Source organism: Alnus glutinosa, chromosome 2 (genome assembly GCF_958979055.1).
Source record: "Alnus glutinosa chromosome 2, dhAlnGlut1.1, whole genome shotgun sequence".
Lineage (NCBI taxonomy): Eukaryota > Viridiplantae > Streptophyta > Magnoliopsida > Fagales > Betulaceae > Alnus > Alnus glutinosa.
The window spans coordinates 512,340-533,392 of record NC_084887.1 but is presented as its reverse complement, the minus strand read 5'-3'; the positions used below and the strand labels follow the sequence as shown (position 1 = coordinate 533,392).

Genomic DNA, 21,053 nt, shown 5'->3' with positions numbered 1-21,053 from the left:
TTGCTATAGAAGTAGCCATAATACCTTTTTCACTAATTTTTCTATTCCAGTACGAATGCGCGTGGTTTGTTTCGGTTAACAATTTTAAAATGTACGGTTTGAAAAAATAAAAATGTAAAATTGGTTTACTTAATTTATAATTAGCTCAACGAGATATCAAACTAAACTCGGAGATATTTGTTGGTTGATATAAAAATTAATTGGATCTGCCAAGTCAGCACGTAAGAATAACTATAGGATTAAAAATATAGTTTTTATGTTGAGGAGCAGAAAGAATTAATATGAGTAATCACATACGTTAATGAGAAAGGCTGTTTTGTGTGCTTGCGCTTCGCTGGAAGTACCGATCTAAAGTGTAAACGCAGTTAGGTCGTTTAAACAGGTTGCCCCCCCTCCCCCTCTACAAATCTCTCTCTCTCTCTCTCTCTCTCTCTCTCTGTGATTCGTCAAAAAGGAAAGGGAATCAGGGAATAGACGAAAAGGGCAGAGAAGAGGAGGCGAGACGGTGATCTCTCTCCAATCGCATTCATGGCGGTACGTAATTTTTTTTTTTTTTTTTTAAAAAAAAAAAAGTTAATTGAAGAACAATTCGTACATGTGTTGTGTTGTCTTTGTGCGTTTGGACGATATCGATTTTGGTTGATATTTATTTGGTTGTTCTTTTGGTTTTGGTCCATCAACTACCATTTCTGTTTACGTTTGATTTCTACGGATGCTCCTTTCTGTTCCATTTACGTGTGTTCTATGATTATTCTGTGATTACGGTATTTGATTTTCAATAAATACATATATGCAGCAATAACATGTTAAAATATGTGGATCTGTTTGTGAAGTTCTTTCTATACGTTTGTATATGTTTTTAGCTTTGTGTTGGTGGGGTTCTTATCTAGTTCTTTTAAATCGTGGAAATGCAATCAAAATGCTAGGCTTTGATGGAGATGCCCTTAATGCTTTTATCAACTTTTTGTTTGTTTGTTTGTTTATATTGTTACGCATCACTTCAAATTGGTTTCCCTCTGTGGAATATTTCATCATCTTAGTGCTTGCTTGTAGATTCATTTGGCTTAGAAAAACTGTTCCTCAAGATTATTTTACTCTGTTATTGACATAGTTAATATGGTTTAAAGGGTTTTTTTTTTTTTTTTTTTCCCCAGACCTGTGTGATCCTAACTTTAGTATTTGAGCTACTTTTTCATTTAAGAAAACCAAGTATATTAATATGTTGTAGTGTTAACATATGATGCAGTATCAAGATCCTGCATGTGAGAATTGGCAGATTATTGTAATCAATTCTTGCCATCACCTCTCGGTTCAAGATCATGGTCATTCATTTACAATGAAAGGCCAAGATCATGCCATGTTGTGAGGCAAAAAAATTTCATCCCTTTTCCCTTTGCTTCTTCAGTTGCTGCCCTCCTCTCTCCTCCATGACCCACGGCTGGCCAAGGACCCATGGTTGTGGGGCTCCATGGCCATGGAGACGCAAGTCCATGGGTCTCCTCCATGGCCGTGGGTCTGGCCATGGCCATTGAGTAGAGAGGAGGGGAAGCCGGCAGCCATGGAGAAGAGAGGAGGGGGAGCCAGTGGCCGAAGAAGCAAAGGGAAAGGGGTGAAATTTTTTTTGCCCCATGAAACAGCCACAATTTAAGAATTGCAGGCCCCTACTATACTTTAGGTATTGCAGGGGATCTCAATCCCCCCTTTCTCCCTTTGACAAGGATCTATTGGTTTTATATATTTATGCTATGTATCTGTTCCATGTTTACTGATTATTCTGGAAGCATCTCCAATCCTCGTATAAAAAAGTTTACGATTGATTAGCTTGATTAGTATCTCTATATTAACTCATGTGAAGCACCATCCTCCTATATCTCCCTCATATCTTTGTTTTGGTTGAATTTTCCTCAAATTAGTATGTAGGCAGCAAGAGGTTGGGCATATGAGAAGATTGCATTTATCATACATATCTTATGAAATTTGAATTTTCACAGGAACAGGGTAGACCATTGCCAAAGTTTGGAGAATGGGATGTTAATGACCCAGCTTCAGCAGAGGGATTCACAGTAATCTTCAATAAGGCTCGGAATGAGAAAAAGACGGGCGGCAAGATTGACTCGCCACCAATGGTTGACTCAAAATATAAGCACGGGGCAGTTCTTGGAAAACCTCACTCTGTAAGTTCCAACTTGCATATTTCTTATATTGGATGTCCACTCTGGTTTGTATAACACCTCCCTCAATTTTATGCTTTGAACCTTTTTCCATTTCACACTACCATTAATAAAAGCAGGAGGATCGTATTAGGTTGACAACATAAAGTATTCATTTGAACCTTCATGATCATAAATTGTTCCATTGCTTTAGACATCAATTTGGCCTTAGTTTCAAATTGAATCTAAAGCTTTAATTGAATCACATAAACCATAAAATTTCAAAATTATTGCAATTTGGACCCTTGGTGTGTTTCTGTTGAGTATAAAAAATTGAAATCCATGTAATCTGCACTTAAGACCTATCTCAGCACTGTAAATCCCTCCGTGTGAATTAAAACTCATGGAATGGTTTGTTTATATGCAAAAATTTTAATTGATAAACACGATCAATTCTCAGCCAATATTCTTTTGGTCTTCGTATTGCTTTTAATACCTACAATTCAAATCACCCTGTCCGTGGTATTGCTGTACTCGCTTTCTCTTGTTGTATTTAATTGATCCAACCTCTTACTTTACACAACTACAAACATGTTTTTCCTACTTTTCATTTATCTTAACTCTTCCATCTTGATATCCTCATTTTGGCATAGAACTTATATTGTCTAATTACTAATGTCCCTGCAAATTGATTTTTATGGCCATCTTCTGAGGCTGGTTATGATATATACATATATACATGCATTATTGAAGATATGAGTAAGAATTCTTTGATGAGACAGCCATGTTGCCTTATCATTATACGTATGGGCTAATATATTGCTTTTTATTTTGATGTTTACAGCAGAAAAAATGGTGTTGCTGCATAAAATCTGCTTATGCAGAATCATGAGGCTTCTCTTACCTCATAATAGCTTGAATAGGAAAGCATGCATCGTTTGTTCATCCCCGAGCCCAAAACATATTCCAGAAGACTGGAGCTCTATTCAGAAGCTATGATGGATCCTACTGGATTTGTTTGTTGTGTCCTAAACTTGGTGATAATGTGCTCTTAGAGAAGTTTAAGGAACAATGTTATATTATGGTCAGTATACCAGTTGGTTATCATTGGGTGCTTCTCTTCTTTATTGAAGTCGTATGACTTGACACTACTATTTGTGACAATTTGTTTCTTCATTATTTTGAGTGAATTTGATTTCTTCTTTCCTGGTTAACTGCGTAGTCATACCTAATGAGGCTTTCCTATTTCTCTTAAAATAGTTGATGGTTCATCATGGAATCAATGGCTATTCCCTTCGTCCATATACCAGCTGGGCAAAGATGTAGATTGGAACAAACAAACTGCAAAATTATCAAGCAGATATAATTTTATATATTTTTTCTAAATTGGAAATGGTAAGCAGAACTTGGATAACAATGTCATGCATATAACTCGTCGAATATTGTGAAGGTATTGCACGATTATTAAGTCTCCGTATTGAGTTTTTACTAGGTAAGATTGAATTTTATAGGTGATTTTAAGAAGTTTCTAACAGTAACTTCAACTATTTTTATTTTTATTTTTTTTGAAGTAATATTGCATATATGGTTAGCAATTTTCTAGGTTGTGACAAATGCCAAATGGTATGTAGAGCCAACCGATTAAAATCATATGTATAACATCACATGGCATTGGAAACATTGCAACGTGACGTGACCTTATCAAGAACGTTAAGAATTTAAGTAGAAAAAATTGTGACATCTTGAAAAGTTAAAATTTTCGTAGTAGTTTTTTATTAGGTGAAATTCAGCTTTATAAATACTTCTAAAAAGCTTTAATTGTAACTTAACTAATTCTTTTGAAGTAATATTGCAAATGTGGCTATTATTCTCATAGTCATGACATTGCTAGACTCAGATTTAACAATTGTTATGGCCACTAAACCCAAACTACCAATCCAACCCTAATCAAAAGCCAATTAATCATATTAGAGCCGAATCCAAGACAGATTAAAAATCAAAACTGCATAGATTTGAACATCCCTACTTATTCAAAGAATCAACTCATATATCAATGTAAAAAGTATCTTTAATTAACCATAGATGACACATCTCTTCAACAAACGTCAAAGTGTCAAGCAACTCAACCAGTATGATAAACTACAAGACTTTTAATAAGGTGAAAGGGTTACATGATAGCTCCATCTTGTGCTAATAAATTAACCCATAGATGTCCCAAGTTTCCTATTAAACAAGCGTTTCAAAAGGTATACTTGGAGGACGCTAGCTCCAACGAGTGCTGCTGATTCAAGCATTGCCTTATGGACTGCTCTCTGGATCATTTCATCATTAACTACAACATTATAATAGCATTATTCAAAGATATATAAATGAACTTCACCAAAATTAATCTTTACTTATGAGTTATGACAAACGAGGCTTCATAAGAAAAGGGATCTCAATCCCTTAGAATTCCATGCCCAAATTCTTTGGCAGAGAATAAAAAATGAGGGTGCGGGGCTTGAATTGCCCAGACAGATTTTCGATAATTTCAGGTCACAGGGCTTACTTGCTTGTTGCTTTTTGATTGTGATATAACATAAAAAGGTGAAAATATACTTTTGAGTGTTAAGTATTTTGAGTTGTTTGTTAATGCTTTTACTTTTTCACTAAAAAGCAAAAAGATACATTGGAAAGCGTTACCAAACAAACCCGTCTTCAAGTAGTACCTATTGCCCGGCGGTCGGTCTGAGCCTGTAACCAATGCTGTTCAAAATATATGTTGTTAATGGCTTCATCCAACTTTGCTATATGTTCCAGCAAGGGGGTCAAATGAGCTGCAGAGATCAACAACAATTTCTAATCACTACTATTCAACGGAGGTCGATAAAAAAATAAAAAATAAAAAGAGAAAAAAGAAGAAGAATTGGAGGAGGAAGCCTCTCACCATCTTTTGCATGCTCATCAGGGAGTGTGAAGTGACCAACATGTACATCAAAGCCAATGGTTTCATGGTAGGGAGACCTGTTAGTGAAACAAAAACGATGAAACCCTTTATTTGGAGCCACAAAATGAAATTTCTCGCCTGTCCAATAACGAAAATCACCAATCCGCTCGCCACTCGGACCCTTTACCTGATAATATATTATCAACACAACAGTAAGATTACTATAGATTCCTTCCATGGTGGAGCACAAGGTAACAAACCAGAGAAATTCTGCAAAAGCTCTTAACATCTTTAATATAGTCTTTTTACCCACATATCATATCTCCCACTCTAAAAAGCTTCAATTATAACTTTGACTAATTATTTGAAAGTAATATTGCACATGTGGCTATTAGAGCATTTGTAATGAGCTCCTCAAAGTTTCCTCAAATTTTGGGGAAAAAAATACTCTTTTGTTATTTTGGAGATCTACTTTTTAAAGGCATCAAATATCAAACTCCCTAAATATTCTCTACTTCAAATAAATACTATTTTTTATTAGTTTTAAAACAACCACTTTCAACTACTTTTAACTGTCACATAAAACCAAAATTTATTAGAAATCTCATGCTCATACAACTCCAACGCCCATCTAGCTTGTGAATGAATGATAATGGAAGCCACCAATTTGCAGTTTCAATCCTTGAACCGCATCCATGGAAATTACCCATAACAATACACACCATCAATTGAATCCACCCAATTCCAAAACAACCGAAACAGGGATACTACTAAAATAGGAAACACAACCGGGTACACAAGTCCATTGCCATTCTCTCACGAAAACAGAGAACCCTTGAACCCAATCGAACTCACTGATCATCACCATCTTTTGAACACCCCGCAAAATCAACCACGAAAATGAAGCAAACCCACATCAAAATACATCCCCATTAACTCAAAGTGCCTACACAGATGAAACTACAAAAGTGAACCAAAACACTTTACTGCCAACTAACCAGAAAAATATCAAATCAAGAGAAAATCTTTAGCACTGGAGGACTCATGAGACACAGAATCTGGAACAACCACAAAATGGTCAAAAGTAAACAACAATCTTACAGTTTCAGCAACTAGAAACCGAGGGAAAACTTTATGGTTGGTTTGGATACAGAGAAGAAAACTTATTCTTCTCTGAATCCAATTCTACCTTCAATGATGACTGGGACCCATGTACAGTGCGTGGGTCCCACATTTACTTAATAAAATAATAATAATTTTTTTTTTATTTTTTTAAAAAAATAATAAACTTTTTTTTTTTAAAAAAAAAAGAAGGCCGGCAGCCACCCCTCAAAGCGGGTGGCACACTACCACCCCCGACACTTGGGGAAGGCCGCACGGCCTTCCCCGACCACTAGGGGTGGCCGCGCGGCCACCTTTAAATCTAGGGGTTGGCCTCGCGCCACCCCCTGAGGTTGCCGGGGGTGGCAGCGCGCCACCCCCAACCACTTGGGGAAGGCCGCGCAGCCACCTTTAAATCTAGGGGTTGGCCTCGCGCCACCCCATGAGGTTGCCGGGGGTGGCAGCGCGCCACCCCCAACCACTTGGGGAAGGCCGCGCGGCCACCTTTGGGTGGCAGCGCGCCTTCCCCAACCACTTGGGGAAGGCCGTGCGGCCTCCCCGACCACTGGGGGTGGCTGCCAACCGGAAGCCACCCCTTGCTTCTATTTTTTTTTTTTTTTTAATTTTAATTTTAATTTTAATTTTGTTTTTTCTTTTAAAAAGAAAAATTATTTATTTTTTAATTAAATAATAATTATTTAAATCATTATTTCACGTAACTTTTCACAATACCAATTATTATACACAACTTTTCAAACTTCCAATCATTTCTTACCATTAAAAATAATATTTTCTAATCTAAAAATTCAACACCTAAACACAACTTTTTGCCTCGAAATTCGCAATTAGAATAAGAATTCAATTCTAATTCTAAAAATTCAATACCCAAATGAACCATAAGATGTGCAGATTGAGGGCGTTCAAGGAAGCTGGAGCTGGATGAGCAAGGAGGATTACTGGTGAAGGTTGAGGACGTTTTGGTCATTTGCTCATTTCGTAAAGAGTCTTCTGACAATGGCTTTGTTCATTTCGTAAACTATTCAACATCAACTCTTTGTTCTTCTCGCCGACTCCCTCTCCCGATCTATGACTCTCCCGATCTCCTCTGTCTCTCGATCTCTCTCTCTTCAATCTCTCTTCTCATCTCTGATCTCTCTCTTGATCTCATCTTTCACTCTCGGTCTCTCTACTCTCTCTGTGTATCTCGACTCGGCGAGAAGAACAAAAGAAGAGGAAAGAAGAATAAGAAAAGGAAGAGGAAGAATTGGAAATAAAGAGGAAAAGGAGAAGGAAGAGATGCGTTCAGTAGATCAAGAACGCGGGAAGAACGAATAAAGAAATAGAAAATACGAAGAGACGAGCGAAGCTTGCCTCCCTAGACCAGACGAGCAGATCTTACAATCACCAAAGTTACTGTAGCACTGAGGAGTTTGCTGCGGAGGTGATTTTGAGGAAACTCAGTAGAATTTGAGGAAAAAGCTTATTTGAGGAGCTCATTACAAATGCTCTTATTCTCCTAGTCATGACACTGCTAGAATCAAATTAAACCCAAACAACCAATCCAACCCTGATAAAAAGCCAATTAATCAAAATAAAACCGAATCGAAAGCATATCGGAAATCGAAATTGTAGGAATTTGAACACCCCTACTTATTTAAAAAATCAACTCATATATCAATGTAAAAGATATCTTTAATTAACCATAGATGACACATCTCTTCAACAAACGTCAAAGGTGTCAAGCAACTCAACAAGTATGATAAACTACAAAACTCTTACTAAGGTAGGTGAAAGGGTTGCATGATAGCTCCATCTTGTGCTAATAAATTCATGAAATAGGCAAAACAAATATATCTACCCTCGGGACATCTCAAAGTTTCCGATTAAACAAGCGTTGCAAAAGGTAGACTTGGAGGAAGCTAGCCCCAACGAGTGCTGCTGATTCAACCACTGCCTTATGGACTGCTCTCTCGCTCATTTCACCATTAACTGCAACATTATATAATACCATTATTCAAATATATAAATGAACTTCACCAAATTAATCTTTACTTATGACTAAAAAGATTACGACTAACTAGGCTTCATAAGAAAGGGGATGCCGGTCCCTTGGAATTCCCTGCCCGAATTCGAGGAAATTTGGGCAGAGAATAAAAAAGGAGGTGCAGGGCTTGCGTTGCCCCGACAGGTTTTTGGGAATTTCAGGTTGCAGGGCTTACTTGCTTATTGCTTTTTGATTGTGATGTAATATAAAAATGTGAAAATATAGTTTTACGTGTTAATTATTTTGAATTGTTCATTAATATTTTTCTTTTTCACTAAAAAGCAAAAAACTACACTAGAAAGCGTTACCACTTACCAAACAAGCAGTCTTCAAGTAGTACCTATTGGCTATTGCCTGGACGTCACTCTAAGCCTGCAAATAATGCTGTTCAAAATAGATGTCGTTAAGGGCTCCATTATAGCATTCCAAACCTCTTTCATCTTAAATCAGAATGATCTAATTAGTAAAAAAAACAGAAAAAGAAAGAAACCATATATCCTAATATTCGAGAAAAACCCATCACCGATAACTCATCAAACTTGGCAGATCGAAAACAAAAAATAATTAAAAAAAAAAGTACGCATAACCTTCTTAAACTACCACTCAATAATTGTTGATGTTCTTCTCAAACTACTAAAAAATGTTAATGTCCCTCTAAGACACCGGAATGAAAGGTATAATCCATGAATATTGGTATGTATATTCCATAAAAATAAATAAATAAAAATCTTTGATTCTTAATTTTTGATTCATATTAAAAATCTTTGAATAAGCGAAAATGTCCTTATAAATTCAAAAAAAAAAAAAAAAAAACTGAAAAAAATTATTTTTTAAAAAACAAAATGAAAATTAAAAAAAGGAAAAAAAAATGAATTTTAAAAAAAAATGAAAAAAGAACTGAAAATTTTAATAATTCTATGAAGGGTATTTTTGTCATTAGGAAAAACATTGACATTTTTTTTTTTTTTTTTTTGTATTTAAGAAAGTCATTGACACAATTAGTAGTTTGGAGATGACAATGACAATAAGGTAGTAGTTTGAAAGGATTATTTGTATTTTTTTCAATAATTAAATAAAAAACACTAACTTTTACTACAAATCTTTTGCATATTATTTATAAAATTGTATTATCCCTAATATTTTTCATGTTATTTACAATGTATTTTGATTCTTATCTACAGCAGGTGAGGCGTCAATCAACCTAAAAACGGCAGCATCAGCATCAATGCAAGGAGTTGACCACAAAACATGCTGCATCCTAGGAATCACTCGGCGGGATTCGGCGGAAACCTTTCCATATTCATGAGGCACTATAAAAAAATAAGCTCATTAGAGGCTACATTTGCCGCTATTGATAAATTGCTGTGACATGGGTCGTCTCTAATAATCGGACGCAAATGATCAATGGCGGCAACCTCAAAGGGTTGTCGCTAATATTTGATCAATAGCGGCGATAAATGTTGCTACTAAAAGTATTTTATGCCGACACTAAAAACCTTTGGAACTGGAACTATTTGTCGCCGCTAATGCTCTATCATTTAGTGACAATATACGGGCCCATTGCAACTTTTTCAAGGGTATTTTCGAAAGAATTGGCTACAATGCAAAATTATAAAACTTGGTTGAGGTTCATTGCAATTTTTTTTTCACTTTCGAGGCAAAATTGCAAATTGGATAAAACTTTGGGAGGGTAAAGTGTAGATTTTGCTAAAAAATAAATTAGAATAAGGAAGAAGTGTTTGGATTAACAAACACATGCAAAGAGATGTGTTCATATTTTTAAGCCGGCCAATAAATTGCAAATCAAGGTTCAAGTTCAACTTTGTTCTCAGAAACAACATGATGCAATTTTTTTTATTTTTTTTTTGAAACAGAAAAACATGATGCGTTCGAGCCCTACTCTGTAGAAGAGATGCGCTCGAGCCCAATAGAGTGTATGCTCAAGCCCACTGTTATAGAAACGGAAAATTAAAAAAATAAAAATAAAAACCCAAAAGAAATATTTTCTAAACAAACTTAAAAATCCAAACAGAACTTCAAACAAATAAACATAAAAGCAAACAAACATGGTAATCAACACCCCCAAACTTAAATTGCATATTATTCCCAATGTATTGAAATAAGTATACCTAAAGGTGTGTAAGCCAAAAACGCTCATGGGATCATGGAGGTGGTGGAAATCTCTCCAAAAGAGATTGCAATAGTCGTTGAGTCTGCATGTGAGCCTGCTCATTCCTCAGTTGATCTTCCCGGTAGACACGGCGATGATTAGCTATCTCGAAGGATAGCCTAGTCACTTTATCACAAAGATAAGTATACTGAGCACGTGTGATAGTGTCGTGCATGGATGCATCATCTCCATCCTGATCAACATCCTCCTAAGGTTGAGCAGCATCTGCCTCAGCTGTATCTTCGTCCATCTCCTCTGTTGCACTTTCGTCGTCATCGTGCACCTCCGCCTCCATGATGGGCATATGGGAGACACTTTGATTCCATTGTGGCACCCTAAATTGAGGGAAGTCTGTCAGGGTGTGGTCTTCATCTAGAAACACTACACCCTTAGCCTGCAACAGCTTGGTGACAAGACATGGAACTGGTAGGCTCCAAGTGTTGGCTTTCTTGGTGCGTTTGTTGATCATGCCATCCCAACACTTGTGCATTTGGTCCCAAGTAAGGGCTGGGGCTGAGAACCAATAGCCCTTGTGGATAGCATACAGGGCTTGTAGAAAGGCACCGCGTCGTTGTATCTTATGCCCTAAAGGGCATACATTCTTATGGAGTACCGAATCAACAAACCAGAGAGCAGGGGGTAGCTTGGATTTACTAGTGCAGTTGCGATGCTTATTGGTGTACCGGCCAGCACACATGTCATCAACCATCGCCTGGACCGAGAGACCAGTAGGGAAAGGTTTGTATCTGGGAGTGCCATCACTGTGAGCCAAATCAGATGGGCACTCGTGTGGGCAGTCGAGTGCGAGGGCAATATCCTCCACGGTGATATCCATATCAACCCCATCGAGGGAGGACGTAAGAATGTTCGGCCTATCACAATCATAGGTCAAGTTCTGGTAAAAGAGGCGGACATGGCGTGGGAACACCGTGTCAGTGCAAGGCTTGAACAATGCGTATAATCTCCTCTTCTTGAATGCTCGTATGGCCCATTTGGTGGCTTCAAGACGCTTGAAGTTGTCTTTGATAGCAAAATGGGTCTCAAGGGTGAGAGCCCGACGCTGCCATTTCTCATTAGTGAAGCTGCTGCGGGTGTTTGAGGAACAAGAAGTAGAGGGCCGTGAACAAGTAGTCCTTTCAAGATGACTATCAATCCTCCCTGCTTCAGACATTCACGTACACAAACCAATGCAATTTGATTAAAAGCAAAGAGTACAAAGGTAGATTCATTTTGGGTAGTTTGCTCATACACAAACAATGAGCATGCTGGGAAAAAAAAATGTAATTTAACTCATTTTCAGACTGCTACTCAAATATTAGGAAGACAAAAATACAAGAGACACAAGGCAGTGACAAAGTCAGAGCCCTATGAAGAGGGCCCAAGTATTTTAGGATCTAGGATTTTCTTGAGTCGAGTTTAGCTTATTCTCCATTACGTGTGGCAATTCATGTTCATGTGTCGGATTTGGATTGTATTGAAGTATAGATATAAGACTACGTAGGTCAATCATAACTCAATCCATTTAATTAAATAGACTAGAACCCTTAACCATAACCCGTTAAATACAAGTTGAGTCAGTAGTGGATCATGTTAAAAGTGGTTAGCCCTAAATGTAACATTTAGAGTTCGGGATATATCAAAACATGAATATAGGACAATATAAGTCAAACTTAACTTGACTTATTTAATTAAATGAATCATACTAGGTCAATCTTAACTCGACCTATTTATTTAAAATGGTCGTACCCTTTAATTATATTCCACTAATTTCGTATTGTGCTGTATCGAGTTTAAAGGCAGTATCCATAATGCGACAAGGACAAACCTTCATATGTGCATGTTGTAGTTGCGGCCCGGGTCCGCTTGGCACGTCCTTTTTCCTACAAACAAGCATGTATTTGCATGTCAATGCTAAAAGAAGATGCAAGAAATGCAGTATAATTCGAAGTTGTTTCCAGTTATCTGATTACCAAAGAGTGGTTTGGGCTTTAGACACAAAAATCAAGAGCTTCATACACAAAAGTAACCTACCCGGTTAAGAAGGTCAAAATAACTCATATTCCGCTTGCTGTTTGAGCCACCGCCAGCTTTAGAAATCAAAGCAGGTTCCCTATTGATTCTAAATCTCTCCCGGGCTACTTCCAGAAAAGAAGTCACCTTGGGATTTATTGGTGCAGTTGACCGGACTTGACAAATGTTTTCAATAGCTGTAGCGGTCGAGTTCTCAGCATTTGGTCCATGTAGCCAGGTAAGGATGAAGGCGCATGAACACTCTTCTTCTCCCCCTTGTTTCCGAGCATGTTCACGACGCTCCACCTATCAAAACAATCCCAGCAAACTCTTTTTTTTATTATTATTGAATGAAATTGAATAAAGTGTGGGTTTAAAAGACATGGCAATGATAAAAAAAAAAAAGAAGGCATTTTTTAGAGTGAGGGGTGAGTACCCCATCGACGAAGGCGTCGTAGAAGCGGACATCGTCGTCATGAAAGGAGAAGGAGGCGCAGACCCGGTCGCCCGTGACGACCTCCGAGCAGTTAGAGTCCTCCACCTGTATGGACACCGCTCTGAAGCGGTCCTTGAATACGTCCACCTCCCTCCTGCTCTTGAAGGAGCTCGCTCTGAACACTTCGTCGTCCTCCTCCGAGAATCCCAAGTAATTCACCCTTAATACCTCGCCCTCCACCGCCACTCTCGCGCTGTACCACGCGTCGTCCCCCGGCGAACGGAACTCTAGGACACACTCCGACAACATGTCCTACAACAGACTCAGAGAGAGAGAGAGAGAGAGAGAGAGAGAGAGAGAGAGAGAGAGAATTTCCCCTAGTTTTGCAGAGTTTCTATCGCCTAATTCTACAATTATGAGATGCTCTCGATAATAAAGTCAGCCGATGGTTCATAACAAGATGCGCATCAGCCTTATGAGCCTCAATGCGCCACAAATCTGGGACATACCCGTGCACAATAACAGCCAAGCGGACAAGCGGTCTCCTCGTGTACGGTTATTGGCAGGGAGTTTTTGGGATAAATACGTGAAGCTGCGGAGCACTCTAGCGTCGTCTCCTCAATCCTCATACTAGTGTTACAGGAATCCCTTCCAAGGACCACCCTATAATATGTGGCGGTTACACCGATATGAAGCAAACAATGAGAGTTTTGAAATAAATCCTTTCATAATATTCTTTTTGTAAGCCTTTGCTACTACTGTTGGGCTGAAAATTGAAGAAAATGGCTCAAGAAGTTGCTCTTCCGCAGCTCAGCTCTTCTTCTTTGTCTCATGTCTGTTGACGAAGGCGTATGCGATATGCTGTAAAGCCTGCAATGCTGTGGCTGTGCAAACTGTGGAGACCGGTGAGTTTATGGTGTATAGTACTCATTACTCTTGTTGATGTCTATCGGAAATGCAAAGTCAAAGAGTCTTCTAGAGTCATGGGTCATCGACAGTGACTCATCATAGAGTCTACAGACATAGAGTCTTCACTTGCCAGATGTCAATTGTGTAAAACAGTAAAACTCTTTTTCTTACCCGGTCAATAGGCATCATTCATCGTACATCAATTTTTTTTTTTTTTTTGTTAGATTACAATTTGTTAGACAACACGTGTCTGTGTCTGGACTCTTGTAGAGGTAAAGATGTATTTTATTTTTTTAAAAAAAAATGTAAAGATGTATTCAGTACTTGCTATTTGAATAATTTTAGTGTACGTTGTCTGGTTATGGTCAACAATTTTTTGAATTATTTATTTTATATTTATGTGATTAGAAATAAATTTATAAACTATTATTTTTTTTATTTAGATAAGAGTAATATTGGCTTCTTTTGATAAAATTTTCGTCATACTTTTGAATTTTGTTAGTGTTAACAAGTTTTAATAAATTTTTGTTCACTTCTTTTCAAGTACATTATTTGTTATTGTTTAATTTTTTTTTTATTAAGATATTTTTTAAAATTAACTTGTTGGTACAGTTTTCGGTACGGTGACGTGTCGCCTTGTAATTCGTTGCCTTCCTCGATGTTCGTTCTCCTCGTAATCTGCAAAATAACAAACGGCTCGTCGGGGGTGCCGACCGGACCCCCACTCCGATGCCTAAGTCAGTTCAAACTTATTTTCTGGAGAATATCAGTAATCTCAATAGTTCAGAGAATCTGTTTTAATACCTGGCGTAGTAGTCTTATTTATAGGCTCACAGTTATAAAACTGCTAAAATACTTGGAGCATAATCTGATTAGGAGTCTGAGTCCTAGATCACATAGTCTTTAATTTTATCTTTCTGATTAGGAGTCTGAGTCCTAGATCACATGGTCTTAAGTCTTATCTTCATAGAATTCAAATTGGGTAGTAGAGTCCAAACTGGATATGACACTCTCTTTAGCTAATGTCATTCTATTAGGTACCTTATCCCATATTGGATGGGATAAAAGTCTATCTTGATATACTCGAGATATACGTCTTTTTGGAGATAACGAATGGTCTTATAAATTGGGTCTAATCTTGCTGGGCCGACCTGATGGGCTCGGCCCCCGATACTACCTTAGGCCCACATGTCTTTGGTGTTAATTTTATCCCCAACAGTTACCCCCCCTAATTCTCTTATTTGAATTTAGAATGTAAGAGAATTAAATACCTCAATTTCTGAATCTGGATCTTCCATAATCTGTATCTGACAATTGCCGCCTCTTTCAAAGTAATTATGACGAATAATGCGTCGAATCTCTGGAAGGATTAGAATTCCTGCTCCTTGTCGATCTAGAATTGCTGTCAGAGTTCTAATCGAGCTCTAGAATTGATGTCAGAGTTCTAATTGGACTCTGATCCTTTATTAGACTTCTAATCTGATATCTTCTTAGACTTCTGATCTGATCCTTCTTCTTATCTGATTGGACCATAAGTCCTATCCTGATTTCCCTGAAGTAGTTGCTAAATGTTTATCTCCTCCTTGGATCGGGTTGAGTGGATCCAACTTGTGATCTGCCATAGTAATAATAGCAACTTCTCATAAATATCTTCTTCATAAATGCCTCCACATAATATTGTCCGTCGGGCCAAAGTTGTGAAGATGATCTTCTACTCTCGGTAGGAGATGAATCGGACTGATGTAGTTGATTTCACCAAGATTGTGGTGACATGCCACTCTGAGATAACACTTTGCGTACGACTTTCCTGAGATCAAGGTTCTGTCTGAAGACTTCTAATCTGAATACCATCTAGGTTGGTCTCACCTGTGAATATCTTTATTTTCGAACTTTGTAATGTTTGAATTCTTTGTTATGGAAAAACTTTCCATGACAAATCAATTCTCACTTATCCTCTAATAACTTGAACAAACAATCGGTTTGCGTAAGTTAACTCCGAGGAGGGTAAGAAAAATCTTTTGTTTCAACCTCTGAGCTAAAGAGGGAAAAATCTTTTGTTTCAACCTCTGAGCTAAAGAGGGAAAAATCTTTTGTTTTGAACTCCGTGACTAGGAGAGAAAAATCTTACTTTGAGTTATCCTCCTTAACTTAAACAAACAATCGGTTTGTGTAAGTTATGACCGAGGAGGATATGAAAAAATCTTTTAGAAGTGTTGAACTTACTTGGTTATTTTTTGTAGAGGTGATATCCCCGTATGGTTTGTTATAGGGGTTGTCTCCCCGTATCTTTGTTCGAGTTGCTCCTGAGAGATCTTAATTTGAGAGTTTGGTGTAGCTTCGGTGATTTTGCCTTTGTAGAAGCTTTAACTTTGTTGAGCTACCCCCCATAACTTTAGTCCGCGACCGCGGGCTAAGTCGTTCGAGGCGGATAGTCAAGTCCTCTTAGTATCCTGGACGATGGTGTAAAAGAGATCTCGGAGTTCGGAGTGAGTCTCAGGGCTTCAACCTGTAAATACTTGAATTGATGATTTTTTAATAAAGAGGTTTTATCCTCATACCTTCCTGAAGCTTTTCATTCCTGAAACTCTGTCTTTCTAAACCTTTACCTTCCTGTTTGTCTTAATGAGCTACCCCCCCATAACTTTAGTCTGCGACAGCAGGTTAAGTCGTTCGAGGTGGGTAGTCAGGTCGCTGAGCTTTACCTTTCTTTTCGGAAATCTTTGTACCCTTTTAATTTCTTTATCTCCGAACGCTCCAATCTTTTAACGTCTGGAGACCTCCAACCGAGAGGTTTTCTTGTCTTGGTGTCCTTTCCATAACCATTTCGGGTTGTTCGAGGAAAGGACTCGGGCCAATTCTATCTTGGATGTTCTTGTCCTTCCGGAAACCTGCAATCCTGCCGTTGTATCCTTTGTTGGACTAACCGTTAGGTTTTTCTTGCTCTCGGTGTTGGACTAACCGAGAGGCTTTTTCTTTTTCTGCTCTCGGTGTTAGACTAACCGAGAGGCTTTTCCTGCTCTCGGTGTTGGACTAACCGAGAGGCTTTTTCTTTTTCTGCTCTCGGTGTTGGACTAACCGAGAGACTTTTCCTGCTCTCGGTGTTGAATGACCGAGAGACTTTTCCTGCTCTCGGTGTTGAATGACCGAGAGACTTTTCCTGCTCTCGGTGTTGACTGACCGAGAGACTTTTCCTGCTCTCGGTGTTGAATGACCGAGAGACTTTTCTTGCTCTCGGTGTTGACTGACCGAGAGACTTTTCCTGCTCTCGGTGTTGAATGACCGAGAGACTTTTCCTGCTCTCGGTGTTGACTGACCGAGAGACTTTTCCTGCTCTCGGTGTTGACTGACCGAGAGACTTTTCCTGCTCTCGGTGTTGGATAGACCGAGAGACTTTTCCTGCTCTCGGTGTTGACTGACCGAGAGACTTTTCCTGCTCTCGGTGTTGGCTGACCGAGAGGCTTTTCCTGCTCTCGGTGTTGACTGACCGAGAGACTTTTCCTGCTCTCGGTGTTGGATAGACCGAGAGACTTTCCTTGTTTTCTCTGCAAGGTTGTCTCCTTGGCTCTCGGTGTTGGACTGACCGAGAGACTTTCCTTGTTTAATTTGTTGTAGGGGTTGTCTCCCCGTATCTTTTCTGCAAAAAGGGTTAACGAAGCACTGCATATACTAAAAATAGCAGAATGCACAGTAGCACCATATATTCTTTTTATCCGTCGGGATGATTTTGTGATCCTTTCACTCACGACAGGAGTGAAACCTCAACACATGAGTCTATTTTATCAAAATATATATATTTCGGCAAATCGTACAAGTGCATTCATATATATATTTTCCTGGTTGGTAAAAACCAACATTTATCCATAAATCATGTTTGTAAAAGAAGAGTATGAACTTATCTGGTGAATTCGATGAAGATGAACCGTCTTACTTGGAGTTCCTTATCTTGCACGCCACTCGATATGGGGCTCTTTGGGAGAGTTCCTCAAGCTGGACCTTCGGTTCGGATTGATTCCTCGGCATGTGACTGTGCACTTCGGAGGATGGCAAATTTGGAGGGGTCCTCAAAGTGTGCTATTTGGAACTAGGAGCTCGGGCATAGTCTCCTCAGGATAGTACCATCGGAATAATACTCTCGGTATGTGTCATCTCGGTACATACTTTTCGCCTCGGTAGAATACCCTCGGATCAAACTTCTCGGATTATACTTTCTTCTCGGTATATCACCTCGGATTTAACTTTTCGCCTCGGTAAAACACCTCGGATCTAACTTTTCACCACAATAAATCACCTCGGATCTAACTTTTCACCACAATAAATCATCTCGGATCTAACTTTTATCCTCAATAAATCACCTCGGATTTAACTTTCAGCCTCAATAAAACACCTCGGATCTAACTTTCAGCCTCAATAAATCACCTCGGATTTATCTTTCAGCCTCAATAAAACACCTCGGATCTAACTTTCAGCCTCAATAAATCACCTCGGATTTATCTTTCAGCCTCAATAAAACACCTCGGATCTAACTTTCCACCACAATAAATCATCTCGGATCTAACTTTTATCCTCAATAAATCACCTCGGATTTAACTTTCAGCCTCAATAAAACACCTCGGATCTAACTTTCAGCCTCAATAAATCACCTCGGATTTAACTTTCTCGGGGTATACCCTTTTTACAGAAACAGCATAGGCTTGTCTTGGAAAGCCAATTTCAAAAGCTTGATATTGGTTTCTTCAAGTCTCCCTCCTCTTTTTCTTCTAGTCCGACGCTGCCTTTCTCCAAAACCCACAGCTTCAATCCTCGCGCAACGCACTGAACCCCTTTCACTCTCAAAACAAGCTTGGTCATCATGAAGCCACAACTGCATCGGTAAATTGCGGATCTCAAAGTTTCCTAATGATGAGAGGGAACCATATGAATTGTGGGCCTCGATGGAAAAAATAGAGGCTTCTCGATTCTGTCCGAATTTTGGTAGAACCACCCGCTAGATCGTCTTAGACCCTTTCTGTCAAAGGAGTCCATAACAACTCCCCTCCATTCTTCATTCATACATAACACCGTTTGGGACTCCGACGTCTCACTGGGTGAAGACCCGAAGTGCTTGGGAGTTCATGGGCTTCACACGGCCATTATTGGGACCTCTGGGCCATGAGCTCAATGGAAACCAATTGGGGTTGTGCGTAGGTGGGCCACCATCAATACTTAAATCACCGAAGTTCTACCCCATCGGTGTTCTGACTCAAGATTTCGGCCAAAACATTTTTTTTTTTTTTGCACAGCTCCTACGTTTCTCATTGTTTCCTCGATGAACTGGAGCGTCGTGGCCCACGACTCGCGGGTATCTCTGAGCATGGGAATTCTCATCCAGACCTCTCTCGTCTACGTTTTTCCCTCAGCTCTCAGTCTTGGAGTTTCAACAAGAATTGGGAACAAAATAGGTGCCAACTGGCTGGAAAAAGCCAGAATTCCCATGGTCGTCTCCCTAGTTTGATTTGTCGTTCCCACAGACGGACAATATTATGTGGAGGCATTTATGAAGAAGATATTTATGAGAAGTTGCTATTATTACTATGGCAGATCACAAGTTGGATCCACTCAACCCGATCCAAGGAGGAGATAAACATTTAGCAACTACTTCAGGGAAATCAGGATAGGACTTATGGTCCAATCAGATAAGAAGAAGGATCAGATCAGAAGTCTAAGAAGATATCAGATTAGAAGTCTAATAAAGGATCAGAGTCCAATTAGAACTCTGACATCAATTCTAGAGCTCGATTAGAACTCTGACAGCAATTCTAGATCGACAAGGAGCAGGAATTCTAATCCTTCTAGAGATTCGACGCATTATTCGTCATAATTACTTTGAAAGAGGCGGCAATTGTCAGATACAGATTATGGAAGATCCAGATTCAGAAATTGAGGTATTTAATTCTCTTTGTTGGTACAGTTTCCGGTACGGTGACGTGTCGCCTTGTAATTCGTTGCCTTCCTCGATGTTCGTTCTCCTCGTAATCTGCAAAATAACAAACGGCTCGTCGGGGGTGCCGACCGGACCCCCACTCCGATGCCTAAGTCAGTTCAAACTTATTTTCTGGAGAATATCAGTAATCTCAATAGTTCAGAGAATCTGTTTTAATACCTGGCGTAGTAGTCTTATTTATAGGCTCACAGTTATAAAACTGCTAAAATACTTGGAGCATAATCTGATTAGGAGTCTGAGTCCTAGATCACATAGTCTTTAATTTTATCTTTCTGATTAGGAGTCTGAGTCCTAGATCACATGGTCTTAAGTCTTATCTTCATAGAATTCAAATTGGGTAGTAGAGTCCAAACTGGATATGACACTCTCTTTAGCTAATGTCATTCTATTAGGTACCTTATCCCATATTGGATGGGATAAAAGTCTATCTTGATATACTCGAGATATACGTCTTTTTGGAGATAACGAATGGTCTTATAAATTGGGTCTAATCTTGCTGGGCCGACCTGATGGGCTCGGCCCCCGATACTACCTTAGGCCCACATGTCTTTGGTGTTAATTTTATCCCCAACAGTTAGGGATAAAATCAACCCTAGAGACACGTGGATCCAATGACATCTCGGAGTTATGTCTCGGCTACTTGTTCCGCGTGGTTCCATCCAGTGAAGGGAAGGTCGTTTAGGTCCGAAGACATCTCGGAGATATGACGATGTCTCGGTCTTAACATTCCAGGTTACGGTATATAAAATATCCCGTGATCTCCCAGCCAAGATGGAGTGAACATATCTCGGATATTTGTGCCTCGGAGTAATAACACCTCGGTATGATATCGAGTCGGTGCAGTATCTTCTCGGGGTGATATCCATTGGATGAGTCAACATCTCGGACTTACACAACCCTGTTATGGTGAGGATATATCCCGAGATCTTCAGGTAAGAGCGGAAACGTCTCGGATATCATCACCTCGGAGGTCAGCTGAAATGTGCTACAGTCTCCTAAGAAGGTGCCATTCGCCATACCCGTCTCAGAATTCGATAAGGATAGAATCCCAGGAGATCAGGGATAAACTACAGATCCATGATTTATGGGATAAGATGGTTATTGACATGGAATCGAATTTAAAGAAGTACAAACGCAATCAACTGCGGATTCAACACTCCTACTCAAATTCCCAGAAGATATGATTAAAACTCAAACCAGGCTAGGACTCAAACTCCTAATCCAACTCAATGTCAAGAGGGTCCGGCCTATAAATAAAGACCGTCACACCAGGTATAAAGACACGAATTCTCTAAGCTCTTGAGATTAAGATTAAGAATTCTCTACA

The 21,053-nt window shown here is 39.1% G+C and overlaps 2 protein-coding genes across 3 annotated transcripts; one reads left to right on the top strand and one right to left on the bottom strand.

Annotated features, from left to right (window-relative positions):
- The first annotated feature begins 300 nt into the window (after positions 1–300).
- LOC133859500 (protein NOI4) lies at positions 301–3,364 on the top strand. 2 transcript variants are annotated; one of them, XM_062294917.1, is made up of 3 exons: positions 301–534; positions 1,998–2,174; positions 2,995–3,364. In XM_062294917.1, exons 1-3 carry the CDS (start codon positions 529–531, stop codon positions 3,040–3,042), a joined length of 231 nt encoding a protein of 76 aa, XP_062150901.1. In that variant the 5' UTR covers positions 301–528; the 3' UTR covers positions 3,043–3,364. The 2 variants fall into 2 exon arrangements, with proteins under 2 accessions (XP_062150901.1, XP_062150900.1); XM_062294916.1 differs by having other exon boundaries at positions 307–534; positions 1,992–2,174.
- Positions 3,365–4,348: 984 nt separating this feature from the next.
- Positions 4,349–5,944, bottom strand: LOC133861755 (transmembrane emp24 domain-containing protein p24beta2-like). The gene is made up of 4 exons (XM_062297553.1): positions 5,897–5,944; positions 5,077–5,263; positions 4,859–4,966; positions 4,349–4,482 (listed from the first exon to the last, which is right to left on the bottom strand). The coding sequence occupies exons 1-4, from the start codon at positions 5,942–5,944 to the stop codon at positions 4,349–4,351; spliced, it is 477 nt and encodes a 158-aa protein (XP_062153537.1).
- Positions 5,945–21,053: the final 15,109 nt, after the last annotated feature.

Coding starts and splice junctions, on each gene's coding strand:
- LOC133859500 (XM_062294916.1), top strand. Junction 2,175..2,994: donor TTCTTGGAAAACCTCACTCT/GTAAGTTCCAAC, acceptor TGATGTTTACAG/CAGAAAAAATGGTGTTGCTG.
- LOC133861755 (XM_062297553.1), bottom strand. CDS start 5,944: ATGGTGATGATCAGTGAGTTCGATTGGGTTCAAGGGTTCTCTGTTTTC. Junction 5,264..5,896: donor TTCAAGGGTTCTCTGTTTTC/GTGAGAGAATGG, acceptor ATATATTATCAG/GTAAAGGGTCCGAGTGGCGA. Junction 4,967..5,076: donor TGATGAGCATGCAAAAGATG/GTGAGAGGCTTC, acceptor TGATCTCTGCAG/CTCATTTGACCCCCTTGCTG.